At 42.2% G+C, this 17,944-nt stretch overlaps 2 protein-coding genes across 2 annotated transcripts in view; both read right to left on the reverse strand.

Annotated features, from left to right (window-relative positions):
• Nucleotides 1-1,250: 1,250 nt before the first annotated feature.
• spata46 (spermatogenesis associated 46) lies at nt 1,251-4,119 on the reverse strand. The gene is made up of 2 exons (XM_045694883.2): nt 2,458-4,119; nt 1,251-2,028 (listed from the first exon to the last, which is right to left on the reverse strand). Exons 1-2 carry the CDS (start codon nt 2,525-2,527, stop codon nt 1,298-1,300), a joined length of 801 nt encoding a protein of 266 aa, XP_045550839.1. The 5' UTR covers nt 2,528-4,119; the 3' UTR covers nt 1,251-1,297.
• Nucleotides 4,120-10,571: 6,452 nt separating this feature from the next.
• LOC106570446 (polypeptide N-acetylgalactosaminyltransferase 12) overlaps nt 10,572-17,944 on the reverse strand; it is a 36,762-nt gene continuing 29,389 nt past the window's right edge. The window contains exon 10 of the mRNA XM_045694884.2: nt 10,572-16,352. Coding sequence (XP_045550840.2) covers nt 16,212-16,352 — 141 coding nt within the window. The 3' untranslated portion in view covers nt 10,572-16,211. The remainder of the gene's footprint in view (nt 16,353-17,944) is intronic.

Consider the following 17,944-nt stretch of genomic DNA (forward strand, 5'->3'; position numbering starts at 1 on the left):
GGTTCTACTGGGCTCTACTTACTTGAACCGCTCATTGGCTGAAGAATGAGTTGGATATGGTGGATGTCCCTGTCCCTGAGGCCTGGGTGGGGTGTGCTTCAGGGGGATGCAAGGAAGGTGAGCAGGGGTCTGTCATACTGGTGGCTCTGCTGTCATCAAAACCTGGAGGGAGGTTGGCTATCTCATTGAGTCTGAGACAGAAAACAAGAATTGAGGAGAATGTATGTATGAAGAACCTTGATCTATAAAGACATGGCTAGGTGAACACAAATCAATGCGCCTGACTGGCCATTGCAGTTTTCAGATTTCTATTCAGTACAGCATTTGAGAGGTAGGCTAAACTCAAGAAAGCAGGCCATTGAAAACATCTAGCATTTTGAAGGCACGGAAGAAGTGCTCTAACCTCGCTAAAGAAAACTACACAAGAATGTTGTCAATGTTGTTCTGTCGGAGGAGACTCCAAATTCACAAACTACAGCAGTTGTGAGAAGAAAAAAAGCATGTTTTTTCTCTACACACCAACCTTTCACATTAAATATTTAGCACATGGAGCTGGATCATTGTTCTAATATTTTTGGGGGTTTTATATTCTCGTCTTGTATGCTCACACATGTCTCAGAGGTATGGATAAAATCCTAAGGTACTGCATGTAATGTTAATGAAGTAATCACAATTGAGTGTCTCCCTATTTTTTGCCAAAACATTTGAATAAATGTAAATCTACTACACAGGCTTGTCATTACGTGTCATCTGCTTTGGGAATCAAACATGCTTCATTTGATTGGCTTTGTCATGTCCATTGGCTTTGGGGTAAGAAGATCAGCAGACTCTAAAGTTTGGTGAGCAAGTGTGATATGTGTTCTGACTGTTCTCATCTCTCCATCACCATGGAGATGCTTCTCAAAATAAATACATGTGTGATGTCATAAACGTCATACAAGCAGTGCCTTCTACATGGAAGCATTTTCTTCCGACAGGTGGCATCATTCCTACATCATCAGTGCAGACGGAATCGTTGCACTATCTGACGTAAGACAGTGACATGGAAGATGGGCATGGAGATTTGAACCTTGGTGAATGAAAACCTCTTTTCATCTCTTAAATAAAGATAATTTCAGATGTCCTAATTTCTGAGTAAAACACATTTAACAGAGAAGAAGTAACCTACAGTACATTATGTTTGTGAATTATTATTATTTAATTTTTTTGACAAGTTAACAACACCCTGTCAGTTCTAGACAACCCAGCAACAATACTACAGTACACACATTCTCCAACCAACTCATACAAAACTGCCTCAGTGAAGTGATGCTGTCACTTCTGTCTTCTGCAGCCACTTTTGGATCATGTCTCCCTTCTTATCGCTCGTCTCAAGACCCTTCCTCCCAACGCTGTCGGTGGGCTGGGGTGCCAGAGCCAGCGAGGCCGACCCCAGGTATGTGGTGGAGGAGCTGGAGGGCTTAGGGTCGTTATCCATGGCAAGAGACTCCCTGCTCTGGCAACTCATCATGATCATGGGCCTGCGGTCCTGCATGCTCTTCAGCTTCCTGTAGAACACCCTGCAGCTGAAGCCCTCCCTCCAGCCCTGGTCAATGTGACCCAGGAGGGTCCCCAGGTAATCGTAGTACCTCAGGCAGCCTGAGCACTTGTACTTCCTCTCCCCACAGACTAGTTCTGCAGCCGTGACCTTGCGGATGAAGAGAGGATCCAGTTCGCCGCACATTGATCTCTGGGAGTCGGAGGTGTGGTGGCAGTGCATGGTCTGTGGCGGCCGGGGATGAGGGTCGGCACCAGTCGAGTTGTTGGACCCTACCGGGATTGGAGTGGCTGGGTTGAGGGAGTAGCTGTGGACCATGACGTCGTAGTGGAGGTGGTGGTCGGAGGGGCTGCTGGCGGGGTGCTGGCCGTGGCCCGAGCTGGTGGTGCCCAGCCTGGACAGGAGGTCTGAGATGCTGGGGTTAAGTCTGGAGGGGGTTGTCTCTATGGTCTTTGACTGCACCTTCAGGCAGTCTGTGAGACTATCACAACCTGTACAGACAGCATGCACTTTTCAATTCCAAGGTTTCATTATGGGTCTAAAATGTATTCAGTGATGTACTCAGTGAAAATAAAAAAAACATGACTGCATGGCCACTAAAAGTCAGTCTAAATGGAAATAAATTGAGTGTTTTGAGGGGTGGAAGTGAGTGAAAAATGTCACTACTTTGTTCCACAGCTAGAGGTGGGAAATGCGTTCGATGCACTACAGTTCACTAAGATATGATGGCCTTCATCAAGCCAACAGCATCTAATGGATAAATCCTTTGAGTCTATCTGTACTTTTACCAAGATTGATTCTGCTCAATCACCAGCTTCCCTTTATAAATGTCATCAAGGTCATCCTATCATCTGATAAACACTTTTATATGTTGACATTTCATCATGTCACATAATTAGTGGCATAAAAAGTTAACATACCGGATGATTCTTCTACAATATTTGTCTTTTTTTCCTTAGTCCTTCTCAGAGCATCCATGCTTATGATCATTTAGGTTATCATACCTACAGTGTTTCAACAGCTATTTTGAGCAGATAACACCCTTGTGGTTTTCTCTGTTCTCTGAGTAACCATCATGTTTCATCACAGGCCAGAACAGTGACGTCACAAAGGGAACTCTGACTGAGCATTTCACTGTGATGAACATGTTTGATAAACCAGCTAAAATTAGAGTAATATTGAGTATCAGAACAAGCATTATTTTTCCAGAGGTAATTTATCTATCACAATAATTTCAGTAGCTACAATATGTAGGCTACATCTGTTGTGGGTAACAATGCCAATATCATTTACCTCTCTCTGCAGCCCTAGTGTTATCAGCAAAGTCATCTGTGGGATCATTCTTTGGAGAGTCAAGTTTCCTATAGTGTCCCCTCATATGATACCTGGAGATATCCAACTCTAGTCAGACAGAGAAGGATGCAAAGACATTACTGAAACACTGAGTGGCCATGATAAAATAAATGTAAGTGAACGTACTACATTTAAATAAGTAAGGCTACATATTAAAACAAACAATAAAGAGAGAAATATTATTTAAAATCTTATATTGAGAGATGGGGGAGTATTGAGGGCAAATTGAGAGCATAATGCAGGTGTATTCAGGGCCAGATAAATAGCAAGCTAACATTAGCTCCGATAGTAATTTGTTTTTATTAGCAAGAGTTCACTGTACCCATAAACTCTTTTCATAAACAAAACATCCCACTCAGCTATCAGATTCATGACTGTAAATGTACCTTGAATCTTCTTCACAAGAAAGTCCATTCGATTTCCCCCGTCTACAATTTTGTGTACAATTCTGTTTAGAGTTCTTGAAGTACTAAAATGTTGCATGCTTCAAATACTTTGTTTCATTGTTTCCTTGTTCCCTGGGAAACCAGAATTATATGAGATCAGAGGGTTCCATTCAGAGAAGAGATACAAATTAGGGATTAATATCGGTAACCGGGATCCGGGACTGTCCCGTGACCACTATTCACAATTCCCACATTTTTTTAAATAAAAAGACCTGGGAAATTATGACATTTTAAGCCAATGTCGCACTAACGCAATTCAAAGAAATACACAACATGAGCAGCAGTAGATTGGCAAAAAAAAATTATAACACATTATACAAACTGGTGGTTGCATAGTAGCCTTTAGCCTAGCGTATTTACTTCACACAAAGTCGCCGTAAATTCAAACCACATGCATAATTGACACTGCCAGACTGCACACGAGACCCGAATTGCAGTTTAGAGTTCTCATCAGAAGCAGAACTTGAAATTAATTTCTGGTCAGACCCAAGCCTGGTGAGCTGAAATTAAATGAAAGAATAGCGCGGCGGAGGCAAGTGGCAGCGGAGACGAGGAAACAACCATTGGACAGTAGTAAGATGGCGCTGACAGATATGGCAGCTCTGCTTCTAGCTCCTAAGAAACTTTGCAGTATTTTGTTTTTTGGTGTGTTATTTCTTACATTATTAGCCCTGATTTTTTTTGTGTTATTACACACAGCCGGAAATAACATTTTGGACATCAGAGCACTGGTAACTCACCAGCATTACGACCAGAAATACAACTTTCCCAAATTGGACCTTTTGTTTGTACCCCCCAGGGCAATTTAACTTATTCCAGAGGCTGCTCCAAAACACCACTGGCGGAGAAGAGGTATGCGGAGTGGACTTCTAGTCCGAATCAGGAGGCGTGCACTCCATCCACCGCTTCTGAGTATATTACTGGCTAATGTTCAGTCTCTGGGTAATAAAGTAGACGAGCTCAGGGCGAGGATCTCCTTCCAGAGAGGCATCAGGGATTGTAACATACTCTGTTTCACGGAAACATGGCTCTCTCGGGATATACTGTCCCTGTCCATACAGCCAGCTGTGTTCTCAGTACATCGCGCAGACAGGAATAAAGAACTCTCTGTGAAAAAGAAAGGTGGGGGTGTATGTTTCATGATTAACTACTCATGGTGTGATTGTGATAACATACAGAAACTCAAGTCCTTTAGTTCACCCGACCAAGAATACCTCATAATGAAATGCCCACCATATTACCTCCCAAGAGAATTTTCTTCAGTTATAGTCACAGCCAAGTATACTCCCCCTCAAGCCGATACCACGATGGCCCTCAAAGAACTACACTGGACTTCATGCAAACTGGAAACCACATATCCCGAGGACACATTTATTGTAGCTGGGGATGAAAAAAAAATGAATCTGAGGAAAAGGCTACTGAAGTTCTACCAACACATTGACTGTAGTACTCACGCTGGGAAAACATTGGACCACTGCTACTCAACTTTTAGATATGCCTACAAGACCCTCCCCCGCTCTCCCTTCGGCAAATCTGATCCCGACTCAATTATATCCCTTCCTATAGGCAGAAACTCATACAGGAAGTGCCCGTGCTAAGGTCTATTCAACACTGGTCTAACCAATCGGAATCCATGCTTCAAGATTGTTTTGATCACGCGGACTGGGATATGGTCCGGGTAGTCTCTGAGAATAACATTGAAGAATAAACGGATACGGTGACTGAGTTCATCAGGAAGTGCATAGGAGATGTTGTACACACTGTGACTATTAACCTGTTATTTACATTTTTACATTACATTTAAGTCATTTAGCAGACGCTCTTATCCAGAGCGACTTACAAATTGGTGCATTCACCTTATGATATCCAGTGGAACAACCACTTTACAATAGTGCATCTAAATCTTTTAAGGGGGGGGGGGGGGGGGGTTAGAAGGATTACTTTATCCTATCCTAGGTATTCCTTAAAGAGGTGGGGTTTCAGGTGTCTCCGGAAGGTGGTGATTGACTCCACTGTCCTGGCGTCGTGAGGGAGCTTGTTCCACCATTGGTGTGCCAGAGCAGCGAACAGTTATGGCTAGGGGGCAGTATTTTCTCGGCCGGATAAAAAAATGTACCCGATTTAATCTGATTATTACTCCTGCCCAGAAACTAGAATATGCATATAATTATTAGCTTTGGATAGAAAACACTCCAAACTGTTTGAATGGTGTCTGTGAGTATAACAGAACTCATTTGGCAGGCCAAAACCTGAGAAGATTCCATGCAGGAAGTGCCCTGTCTGACAATTTCTTGGCCTTCTTGATTATCTCTATCCAATACAGGGGATCTCTGCTGTTACGTGACACTTCCTACGGCTCCCATGGGCTCTCAGAAGGCGGCAAAAAGCTGAATCGTGGCTTTGCAGGCTCTGGCTGAAAAACATTAGCGCGTTTGGATAGTGGCCAGTCACAGTAGTATGAAACTGAGGCGCGTGCACGAGTCGACTCCATTGTTTATTTTTCTCTCTCTTTGAACGAAAACCACCACTCCCGGTCGGAATATTATCGCTTTTTTACGAGAAAAATGGCATAAAAATTGATTTTAAACAGCGGTTGACATGCTTTGAAGTACGGTAATGGAATATTTAGAATTTTTTTGTCAAGAAATGCGTCGTGCGCGTGACGCTTATTTACACTTCGGATAGTGTCTTGAACGCACGAACAAAACGCCGCTATTTGGATATAACTATGGATTATTTTGAACCAAACCAACATTTGTTATTGAAGTAGCAGTCCTGGGAGTGCATTCTGACGAAGAACACCAAAGGTAATCAAACTTTTCTAATAGTAAATCCGAGTTTGGTGAAGGCTAAACTTGCTGGGTGTCTAAATAGCTAGCCCTGTGATGCCGGGCTATGTACTCAGAATATTGCAAAATGTGCTTTCACCGAAAAGCTATTTTAAAATCGGACACCTCGATTGCACAAAGGAGTTCTGTATCTATAATTCTTAAAATAATTATGTTTTTTGTGAACGTTTATCGTGAGTAATTTAGTAAATTCACCGGAAGTGTTCGGTGGGAATGCTAGTTCTGAACGTCACATGCTAATGTAAAAAGCTGGTTTTTGATATAAATATGAACTTGATTGAACAAAACATGCATGTATTGTATAACATAATGTCCTAGGAGTGTCATCTGATGAAGATCATCAAAGGTTAGTGCTGCATTTAGCTGTGATTTTGTTTTTTGTGACATTATATGCTAGCTTGAAAAATGGGTGTCTGATTATTTCTGGCTGGGTACTCTGCTGACATAATCTAATGTTTTGCTTTTGCTGTAAAGCCTTTTTGAAATCGGACAGTGTGGTTAGATAAAGGAGAGTCTTGTCTTTAAAATGCTGTAAAATAGTCATATGTTGGAAAAATTGAAGTTTTTGTATTTTTGAGGAATTTGTAATTCGCGCCACGCCTATCATTGGATATTGGAGCAGGTGTTCCGCTAGCGGAACGTCTAGATGTAAGAGGTTAAAACCTACCCAAACCAGAAACTGTGGACAAATGGCAGCATTCGCACAAAACTGAAAGCACGAACCACCGCATTGAACCATGACAAGGTGACTGGGAATATGGCCAAATACAAACAGTGTAGTTATTGCCTCCGTAAGGCAATAAAACAGGCAAAACGTCAGTACAGAGACAAAGTGGAGTCGCAATTCAATGGCTCAGACATGAGACCTATGTGCCAGGGTCTACAGACAATCACGGACTACAAAGGAAAAACCAGCCACGTCACAGACACCGATGTCTTGCTTCCGGGCAAGCTAAACACCTTCTTCCCCCGCTTTGAGGATAACACAGTGCCACCGACGCGTCCCTCTACCAAGGACGGTGGGCTCTCCTTCTCAGTGGCCGACTTGAGTAAAACATTTAAACGTGTCAACCCTTGCAAGGATGCCGGCACAGACGGCATCCCTATCCGCGTCCTCAGAACATGCGCAGACCAGCTGTTTACGGACATATTCAATCTCTCCCTATCCCAGTCTGCTGTCCCCACTTGCTTCAAGATGTCCACCATTGTTCCGGTACCAACGAAAGCAAAGGTAACTGAACTAACTGACTATTGCCCCGTAGCACTCACTTCTGTCATCATGAAGTGCTTTGAGAGGCTAGTTAAGGATCATATCACCTCTACCTTACCTGACTCCCTAGACCCACTTCAATTTGCTTACCCTCCAAGCTCATCGTTAAGCTCGGGGCCCTGGGTCTGAACCCCTCCCTGTGCAACTGGGTCCTGGACTTCCTGACAGGCCGCCCCTAGTTGGTGAAGGTAGGAAACAACACCTCCACTTTGCTGATCCTCAACAAAGGGGCCCCACAAAGGTGGTTGCTCAGCCCCGTTGTACTCCCTGTTCACCCATGACTGCGTGGCCACGCACGCCTCCAACTCAATCATCAAGTTTGCAGACAACTCAACAGTAGTACCTCAGGGGTGTGTACTTAGTCCCCTCCTGTATTCCCTGTTCACTCACGACTGCGTGGTCAAACACGACTCCAACACATCATTAAGTTTGCTGACGACACAACAGTGGTAGGCCTGATCACCGACAACGATGAGACAGCCTATAGGGAGGAGGTCAGAGAACTGGCGGTGTGGTGCCAGGACAACAATCTCTCCCTCAATGTGAGCAAGACAAAAGAGCTGATCATGGACTACAGGAAAAGGCGCGCCGAATAGGCTCCCATTAACATTGACGGGGCTGTAGTGGAGCGGGTCGAGAGTTTCAAGGTCCTTGGTGTCCACATCACCAACAAACTATTATGGTCCAAAAACATACCAAGACAGTTGTGAAGAAGGCACAAAACCTTTTCCCCCTCAGGAGACTGAAAAGATTTGGCATGGGTCCCCAGATTCTCAAAAGGTTCTATAGCTGCACCATCAAGAGCATCCTGACCGGTTGCATCACCGCCTGGTATGGCAATTGCTCGGCATCTGACCGTAAGGCGCTTCAGAGGGTAGTGCGAATGGCCCAGTACATCACTGGGGCCATGCTCCCTGCCAGCTTCCTGCCATGTCATAGGAAAGCCCATAAAAGTGTCAGAGACTCCAGTCACCCAAGTTATAGACTGTTTTCTCTGCTACCGCACGGCAAGCGGCACCGGAGCGCCAAGTCTAGGACCAAAAGGCTCCTCAACAGCTTCTACCCCCAAGCCATAAGACTGCCGAACAATTCATAAAATCGCCACCGGTCAATTTACATTGACACCCCCCCTTTTGTACACTGCTGCTACTCGCTGTTTGTTTGTTACCTATATATAGTCACTTCGCCCCCACTTACATGTACAGATTACCTCGACTAGCCTGTACCCCCGCACACTGACTCGGTACCGGTGCCCCCTGTATATAGCCTCGTTATGTTATTCTTATTGTGTTACTTTTTATTATTACTTTTTATTTTAGTCTACTTGGTAAATATTTTCTTCTTCTTGAACTGCACTGTTGGTTATGGGCTTGTAAGTAAGCATTTCACTGTAAAGTCTACACTTGTTGTACTCGGCACATGTGACAAATAAAGTTTGATTAGATTTGATTTGAACTGCACAGCCCGCAACTGCAGGGCTCTCCAGAGGGTGGTGCGGTCTGCCCAATGCATCACCAGGGTCAAACAACCTGCCCTCCAGGACACCTACAACACCCGATGTCACAGGAAGGCCAAAAAGATCATCAAGGACAACAACCACCCGAGCCACGGCCTGTTCACCCCGCTATCATCCAGAAGGCGAGGTCAGTACAGGTGCATCAAAGCTGGGACTGAGAGACTGAAAAACAGCTTCTATCTCAAGGCCTTCAGACTGTTAAATAGCCATCACTAGCCGGCTTCCACCCCGTTACGCAAGCCTGCACCTTAGAGGCTGCTGCCCTATATACATAGACTTGGAATCACTGGCCACTTCAATATTGTAACACTAGGCACTTTAATAATGTTTACATACCGCTTTACTCATCTAATATGTATATACTGTATTCTATTCTACTGTATTTTAGTCAATGCCACTCCAACATTGCTCAATCTAATATTTATATATTTCTTAATTCCATTATTTTACTTTTAGATCAAGCATTTCGCTACACCTGCAATAACGTCTGCTAAATATTTGTACGTAGTTTCCTTCAGTGTTTCTGTGAGAGGAGAGACAGGAAACACAGCTCTAACTCTAAGGTTCTAATCCCCTTCCTTTCCGCTCACCGCCCCAGAGAGCCAGCCTAGGCAGATGACACCACACAAAGGAGGCCCACGCAGGCACCCTATGAAATATCAAACAGCGGAGCTTCATGAATGAGTAATTGAGGAAGACTGCAGGGCATTGCTGAGGCACAGGGGGAACAGAGGGACTTGGCGTGAGCTTGACATTTTGCCATCTCACACAGCAGCTGGTGTTAAAACCAATCAGATATGGTTTGAACAGAACGAACAGAACTCTCACTTATTCTCACTCCATCTCGGAAAGAGGACGACAGGAATGGATCCACCAGCATCAGTGTATTTTACTATCACTGGGGCGCAAGAGTCATATATGGCAAAGGGAACAAGCATGAAAAATATAAATGATATGTGTAGTTACTAAAATAAAATATGAAGTGTTTTTTTATGGAGAGACGTTTTTGAAAGGTACAGTGCTAGAGAATACCTGCATGTGTGTCGGCCCACAGCAGAGTACAATACTGTACTGGTATGGTATGGGGAAAGACTTCAGGTGTTTGATGTATGTGCTTTGAAGTAAAGACATATCAACCAAGAATACAGTTTTACCTTGTATTATTATTCAGACATTACACATTTGAGTTAAGGAATAGAAAATGGTACCTTAATATGAACACCAACTCTGAGTGTCATCAAATCTACTCCAGTTAACAAACAGTTAAAAAAAAAAATAATAATAATAATAAATATATAATATATATATATATATATATATATATATATATATATATATATATATATATATATATATATATATATATATATATATATATATAAATAAATCCTTCATTTTCTGATGATGGTTAAGGCCACTTGGAATGATGAACAGCATAAAAAAACATGGAATTGGATCCAGCATATTGATTGACCAATCTCTTTACAAGTGAAGTATTTCCCAGTATTCTTTCAACTTGGATTGGGACAAAATCTTAACAGTCTTAAAATGTGAAAATCAAGTAAATATACAGTACCAGTCAAACGCTTGGACACAGCTACTCATTCAAGGGTTTTCCTTTATTTTTACTATTTTCTACATTGTAAAATAATAGTGAAGACATCAAAATTATGAAATAACACATATTGAATGATATAGTAACCAAAAAAGTGTTAAACAAATCAAAATATATTTGAGATTCTTCAAAGTAGCCACCCTTTGCCTTGATGACAGCTTTGCACGCTCTTGGCATTCTTTCAACCAGCTTCATGTGGTAGTCACCTGGAATGCATTTCAATTAACCTCTTACGACACCAATCGCATAGGGGCAGTATTGTCACTTTCGGATGAAATACGTGCCCATATTAAACTGCCTCCTACTCAAACTCAGAAGCTAGGATATGCATATTATTAGTAGATTTGGATAGAAAACACTCTGAAGTTTCTAAAACTGTTTGAATGATGATTGTGAGTATAAGAGAACTCATATGGCAGGCAAAAACATGAGAATAATCCTACCAGGAAGTGGAAATCTGATGCGTGGAATCTTTCCAAGTCATTGCCTATCTAACACACAGTGACTAAGGATTCATTTAGCACTTTCTAAGGCTTCCACTAGTTGTCAACAGTCTTTAGAACCTTGTTTCAGCCTTTTGCAGTGAACAGAGAGCGAACAAGAAGGCTGGGAAGTTGTTGACTCAGGGAAGGACATCAGTTCATTGGCGCGTATTCACGTGAGGAGGTAGCTGTGTTCCATAACGTTTTTCTTGACATTGGAATCGTCCGGTTGGAATATTATTGAAGTTTGACGTTAAAAAGGCCCTAAAGATTGATGCTTTACAACGTTTGACATGTTAAAACGAACGTAAATATTACTTTTTTTACTTTTCGTCGTGACATTTTCCACGCGCTTCCTACATTTGGAGTAGCTAACTGAACGCGCAAACAACAAGGAGTTATTTGGACATAAATTATGGACTTTATTGAACAATACAACATTTATTGTGGACCTGGAATCCCTGGAAGTGCCTTCTGATGAAGTTCATCAAAGGTAAGTGAATATTTCTAATGCTATTTATGATTTTAGATGACTCCAAAATGGCGGGTATCTGTATCGCCTAGTGTATTTTTCTGAGCGCACTACTCAGATTATTGCAAAGTGTGCTTTCCCCGTGAAGCTTTTTTGAAATCTGTCACAGTGGTTGCATAAAGGAGATGTTCATCTATAATTCTTATCAACGTTTATGATGAGTATTTTTGTAAATTGTTGTGCTTTTCCGAACGTCACGCGCCAATGTAAAATGCTGTTTTTGGATATAAATATTAACTTTATCGAACAAAAAATGCATGTATTGTGTAACATGATGTCCTAGGAGTGTCATCTGATGAAGATTGTCAAAGGTTAGTGCTTCATTTAGCTGTGTTTTGGGTTTTTGTGATGCATCTAGTTGCTTGGAAAATGGCTGTGTGATTATTTTTGTCTATGTACTCTCCTAACATAATCTAATGTTTTGCTTTCGCGGGAAAGCCTTTTTGAAATCGGACATCGTGGTTCGATTCAGGAGAAGTGTATCTTTAAAATGGTGTAAAATAGTCGTATGTTTGAGAAATTGAAATTATTAGATTTGTGGATTTGAATTTGGCGCTCTGATTTTTCACTGGCTATTGTCAAACTCAATCCCGCTAACAGGATTGGTGTCGTATGAAGTTTTAACAGGTGTGCCTTGTTAAAAGTTAATTTGTGGAATTTCTTTCCTTCTAATGTGTTTGAGCCAATCAGCTGTGTTGTGACAAGGTAGGGGTGATATACAGAAGATAGCCCTATTTGGTAAAATACCAAGGCCATATTATGGCACGAACAGATCAAATAAACAAAGAGAAACAACAAGTCAATCATTACTTTTTTTTTACCTTCATTTAACTAGGCAAGTCAGTTAAGAACAAATTCTTATTTTCAATGACAGCCTAGGAACAGTGGGTTAACTGCCTTGTTCAGGGGCAGAACAACAGAAACCTGAACAAGTTTCTTCAAGTACCTTGTCAGTTCGGGCATTTGAACTTGTAACCTTTCGGTTACTAATCCAACGCTCTAACCACTAGGCTATGCTGCCACGCCTTTAAGACATGAAGGTCAGTCAATACGAAAAATGTCAAGAACTTTGTGAAAGTTTCTTCAAGTGCAGTCACAAAAACCATCAAGTGCTATGATGAAACTGGCTTACCTGTGGACAGCCACAGGAAAGGAGTTACCTCTGCTGCAAAGGATAAGTTCAATAGCGTTAACTGCACCTCAGTTTCCAGCCCAAATAAATGCTTCACAGAGTTCAAGTAACAGACACATCTCAACATCAACTGTTCAGAGGAGTCTGTGAATCAGGCCTTCATGGTTGAATACCTGTAAAGAAATCACTACTAAAGAACACCAATAAGAAGAAGAGACTTGCTTGGGCCAAGAAACATGAGCAATAAACATTAGAATGGTGGAAATCTGTCCAGAGTAGGTGAACGGATGATCTGCGCATGTGTGGTTCCCAACGTGAAGCATGGAAAAGGAGGTGTGATGGTGTGGGGGTGCTTTGCTGGTAACACTGTCTGTGATTTATTTAGAATTCAAGGCAAACTTAGCCAGCATGGCTATCACAGTATTCTGCAGTGATACGCCATCCCATCTGGTTTGCGCTTAGTGGGACTATCATTTGTTTTTCAACAGGACAATGACCCAAAACACACCTCCAGGCTGTGTAAGGGCTATTTGACCAAGAAGGCGAGTGATGGAGTCCTGCATCAGATGACCTGGCCTCCACAATCACCCAACCTCAACTCAATTAAGATGGTTTGGGATGAGTTGGACCTCAGAGTGAAGGAAAAGCAGCCAACAAGTGCTCAGCATATGTGGGAACTTCTTCAAGACAGTTGGAAAAGCATTCCAGGTGACTACCTCATGAAGCTGGTTGAGAGAATGCCAAGAATGTGCAAAGCTGTCATCAAGGCAAAGGGTGGCTACGTTGAAAAATCTCAAAAATAAAATATATTTTCATTTGTTTAACACTTTTTTGGTTAATACATGATCCATGTGTTATTTCATAGTTGTGATGTCTTCCCTATTATTCTACAATGTAGAAAATATTAAAAATAAAGAAAAACCCTTGAATGAGTAGGTGTGTCCAAACTTTTGACTTGTACTGTACATGTCATTGAACACTGAAGAGAAACAAAACAGAATTGCATAGTGCATATATAGTATGTGAAAGAACAGAGGTTGTGTCCCCTATCAGCCCTGATCAAAAGTAATGTACAACATAGAGAATAGGGAGTCATGTGGGAGGCATCCAAAGTACTGTGTCCCATACAGACAGAGAACATCTGGACAGCTTGCAGAACATCCCACTTTATGACATACGATGATAGAGAAGCGCCGCCCTATTCTATGACGTGTCAGAAAGATACTGTGTGTCACCGCCGTGTACCCAACAGCCACCAAAAAGGCAACGACTATGTGACCACACATCCACACTACTAGGCTAAATAGGGATCAATACATCCACAATTGGTCACAACCTCCTTGCATAAGATATCAATCTTTCATACCCGTAGGCTATATCTTCTGACGACATTTGCACTATAACTGTAGGAAATAAGTGGTATATTTTGTCCTTAAATCTCTTTTGATATCTCTTTTTGCATCAGGTAAGGGAGTTTTTCAGGGTAAAATGGCCCAGTTGATGGCCAAAAGGAACGTTTCTTATTCATTGCCAACAATCGCTGTGGATCTTTTGGATCTTTTTACTAATTTCTCAATTAATAACAATATTAATCCTTTTTGACATTAACAATGATTCATAAGTAAGTAAACAAACTGAGTAAATATATAATTTGAAATAAACATGAATGTAATGAAATTAACAGACACAGTATATATATATATATACATATACATATATGTGTGTGTGTGTGTGTGTGTGTGTGTGTGTGTGTGTGTGTGTGTGTATTTAGTTTTGTGTCATTCCACCAATTCGGCACCTTTTGATTTCACCTAAAGAGCACATGTTCAACTTCATAAAACACACTTTTTCCCATCTTAAGAGGTGAAATTAAAAATGACTATAGTAAGTGCCTATTCAGTGGCAAATAAAGTAACAGGGTTGACCGTAACAAGGTTAACGATTTCTTCTTAAATCACCATCAATCCTGCTGTGACAGGGGGAATGAAAGCTTGTTCTGTGCAACAGGGAGTGACAATTGAATGCAAGCTTAAAAAAAAAAAAAAAAGATCTATGGGCAACAGGGTTGACATTTTATAATCGACCCACTCAGTTTTCCACCACAAAACACTAGAAAATGGCCAAAAAGTGTACAACCAGCTTTTTACTCTATGATTTTACAATTAGATGATCAAAAAAGGTAATAGTCTCACCGTATTTCACCATATTAAAACAAGAGTTCTGTTCACAAAACAGGGTTGACCTTACAATGAGGGACAGACGTAAATGAACCATGCACACACGTCACTGAGCTGAGAACAGATTGGTTGGAGTGGGAAAAAGATCAGCACACAAGATGGAAGCTTTGGCGCCCTCTAGAGGTTGAGTCTGAGATATCCAGCTGCAATGTAATGCAAGTACATACTGTCACTGTCAAGAACACTGCAATGACAAAAACATCAACTACCAGGGGCAAAGTGGTCCTGGGTTCAAGAAAAGGAGAGATGGAAAACGATGAAAGTGAGAATAAAAACCACTAGTGGATTTCAGTCAGATGAACAGATCGGTGGTATGAACCATGGTGCACCCATAGAGATAGACAGAGGATTCGTCTTTGTATCTGTGCCATTATAGCTTCTGGGTGGGGGGGTGCCATTAAGGCAATCTCCATTTTGAAGTAGTACATTTCCTTCTTAACTATTTGCTGTTCCCTCCTGATGACATGAATCCAACAGGGTCACCAGGAGGGAACAGCCAATGAAGTTGGAAGTCCCACCCAGTTGACTGCATTAAAATGGTGGAAGCCCTCAATGGTGTTGCCCATGCAAATACAACCTTTTGGGGCCTCTATCATTCTCTATGGGTGTACCCCTCATCCTCAAATGGGTGTTACCCCATTAAAGTGAGTGGACACAGCCCTTAACCAATGAAAAAGAAGAAAAAACTTACTGTACTGTAAATCACTGTGGATAAGAGCGTCTGCTAAATTACTTAAATGTAAATAACAGCATGAACAATTGCAACGGTTGTCATTAAATCCCACACTATACACTGGATGTAAAATTGTGTTTGAAAACCCATACAATGTTAAAAAAATGTAATAAAAAGATTGGAGAAGCAGATATGTGGTATGTGTTAATTATCAAATATCAAACGTTGTCGAGCAAGCACACGGTTGTGCATAGATCCAGGAGGTAAGATAGCGGTTCCTCCTTTGCCTGACTTGGGTAATATTCATTAGAGCACAATGATTCAAAACAGTGTGCAACAGAAAAACAAAAACAAGTGATTCCAATTGCACTAATTCAATTAGTACCTCCCTGTTTCGGCAAGTTTTTTTTCTGTTTAGTTCCTATTAAATACAACCCAGGCTATCTCCACAGCATAGGGACTGGACCTGAGTATGGGTCTTGGGGCCTCCGGCCCTCTCCCTCAACTACAGGATAGGGGTTTGGTTGGCCCTCCACCTCAGTGTTAGAGATTTCGTCTGGCTCGCTCCACTATGCCACCCTCTCCTCAAAGAACCACTTCTGGTTGGCGTGGTCTGAGCAGGGCCGCAGGGCAGGGGCACGGCTGCCGTCGTCCGTCTTGTCCACGGCCTGGACACACTTCTGGGTCATCATGTGGTAGAGGGTGCCGTCCTATTGGAGAAGAGTTATTTATAACATGTCACCTTTACTCATACAGGTTATTGAAATACAATCTCTTTTACAAGACAGACCAAATGGACCACTAGTATAGAGTAGTCCTTCAGGCCTGTTACCTAATGCTGGTCTTCATCCTTGCCTTCTAACCAGCTAATATCTACCTGAGCAACCAAGTGTGTGGACTCAATGATAAATGAGCGCCAAAGGGATATTAACAGCAGTAGGACTGCATACAGCCCTGGAGGAGTGGAGTTGTGAACCACTGGTGTGTTGACTACATCCAGGAACACAAGAGACTACAGACATTACAGAGAGGGGAGAAGTGCAGTGTGAATACAGCAATATCACAGTACACTGAAATCATCATGTTTGAATATGGAGAGGGCCAAGAAATTGTCACCCCACCTTCTGTCGCTTGCTCTCTCTCCCTCCCTCTCTTCCTCCTTCCATCCATCTCTTCCTTCCATCCTCCCTCCCCCTCTCCATTTCCATTTAGATAGAATGCTTTAGCTCCAGCTATTAAGATGGCTAAACTGAACACATATACTAAACAACCAAGTATGCACACCCAGACAATAGGCTACCTCAATGTTCTATGATCCATTGTGTACAAACTGCTACATCAAAGCTATCCAAAATACATGATTAGATTATGTGACTTCTACTCCATAGAAAGAATATGGGGATGTGATTTACTAAAGTGATACCCGGATGATTCTGTATCTGAGGGGAGTTGGAGTCTGTGGAGGCTAAGGCACTGGTGGGTGAGAGAGAGAGAGAGAGAGAGAGAGAGAGAGACATTTTATGAGAATGCTGAGAGAGAGCACTGACAGAGTGTGAAAAGTTGAGAACTGTGAAGGAGAGAGAGAACGTGAGAGATGAGAGCTGAGAGGGGAGGGCTTAATGTCAGTGTTTGTCAAAGATTTCCTTTGAGCATGCTCTGAAGGCCTCGAGGCCGCTCCGACAAGAAACTCAACGTCACACACACAGAACACAAGAGTGATTAGTGAAAACCAACATTTAGCTACACACTTACTGTATAGGTCCATGTGTGTTCCTCTGGGTGTTCCCCTCCGCACTCCACTCTCTTTTCTCTACCCTCTTCAGAGGATGGTGGTGGGCGGAGATATAGGAGGACTGGTTCATTGTAATGGCTGAATGGAATGGTATCAAACACATAAAACATATGGTTTCCATGTGTTTGATACCCTTACATTGATTCCATTACAATGAGCCTGTCCTCGTATATCTCAGCCCACGAGCCACCACTGGCCCTCTTTCTAAGCCACCCTTTTTCTCTCTGGCCCACAGTCTCACACTATCCCCCACCTTCTTTCTGTTACCAAAACCTCCCCTATTCCCAACCCTCCCCCAAACCACTTCCTCTGCTCCCTGTTTTCCTGTCCCACTTCCTTGTCGTTAAAGTCTGGATTTCCCTCCAAAAATTCCCATTCTTCTCATTCACTTGAAGACAAGCACATGGCTGCGTCCCAAATAATACCCTATTGTCTAAACAGTGTAGAAAATAGAGTGCAATTTTGACCAGGGCCCTCGTATATAGGGAATAGGTTACCATTTAGGATGCA

This window comes from Salmo salar, chromosome 14 (genome assembly GCF_965601325.2).
Source record: "Salmo salar chromosome 14, fSalSal1, whole genome shotgun sequence".
Lineage (NCBI taxonomy): Eukaryota > Metazoa > Chordata > Actinopteri > Salmoniformes > Salmonidae > Salmo > Salmo salar.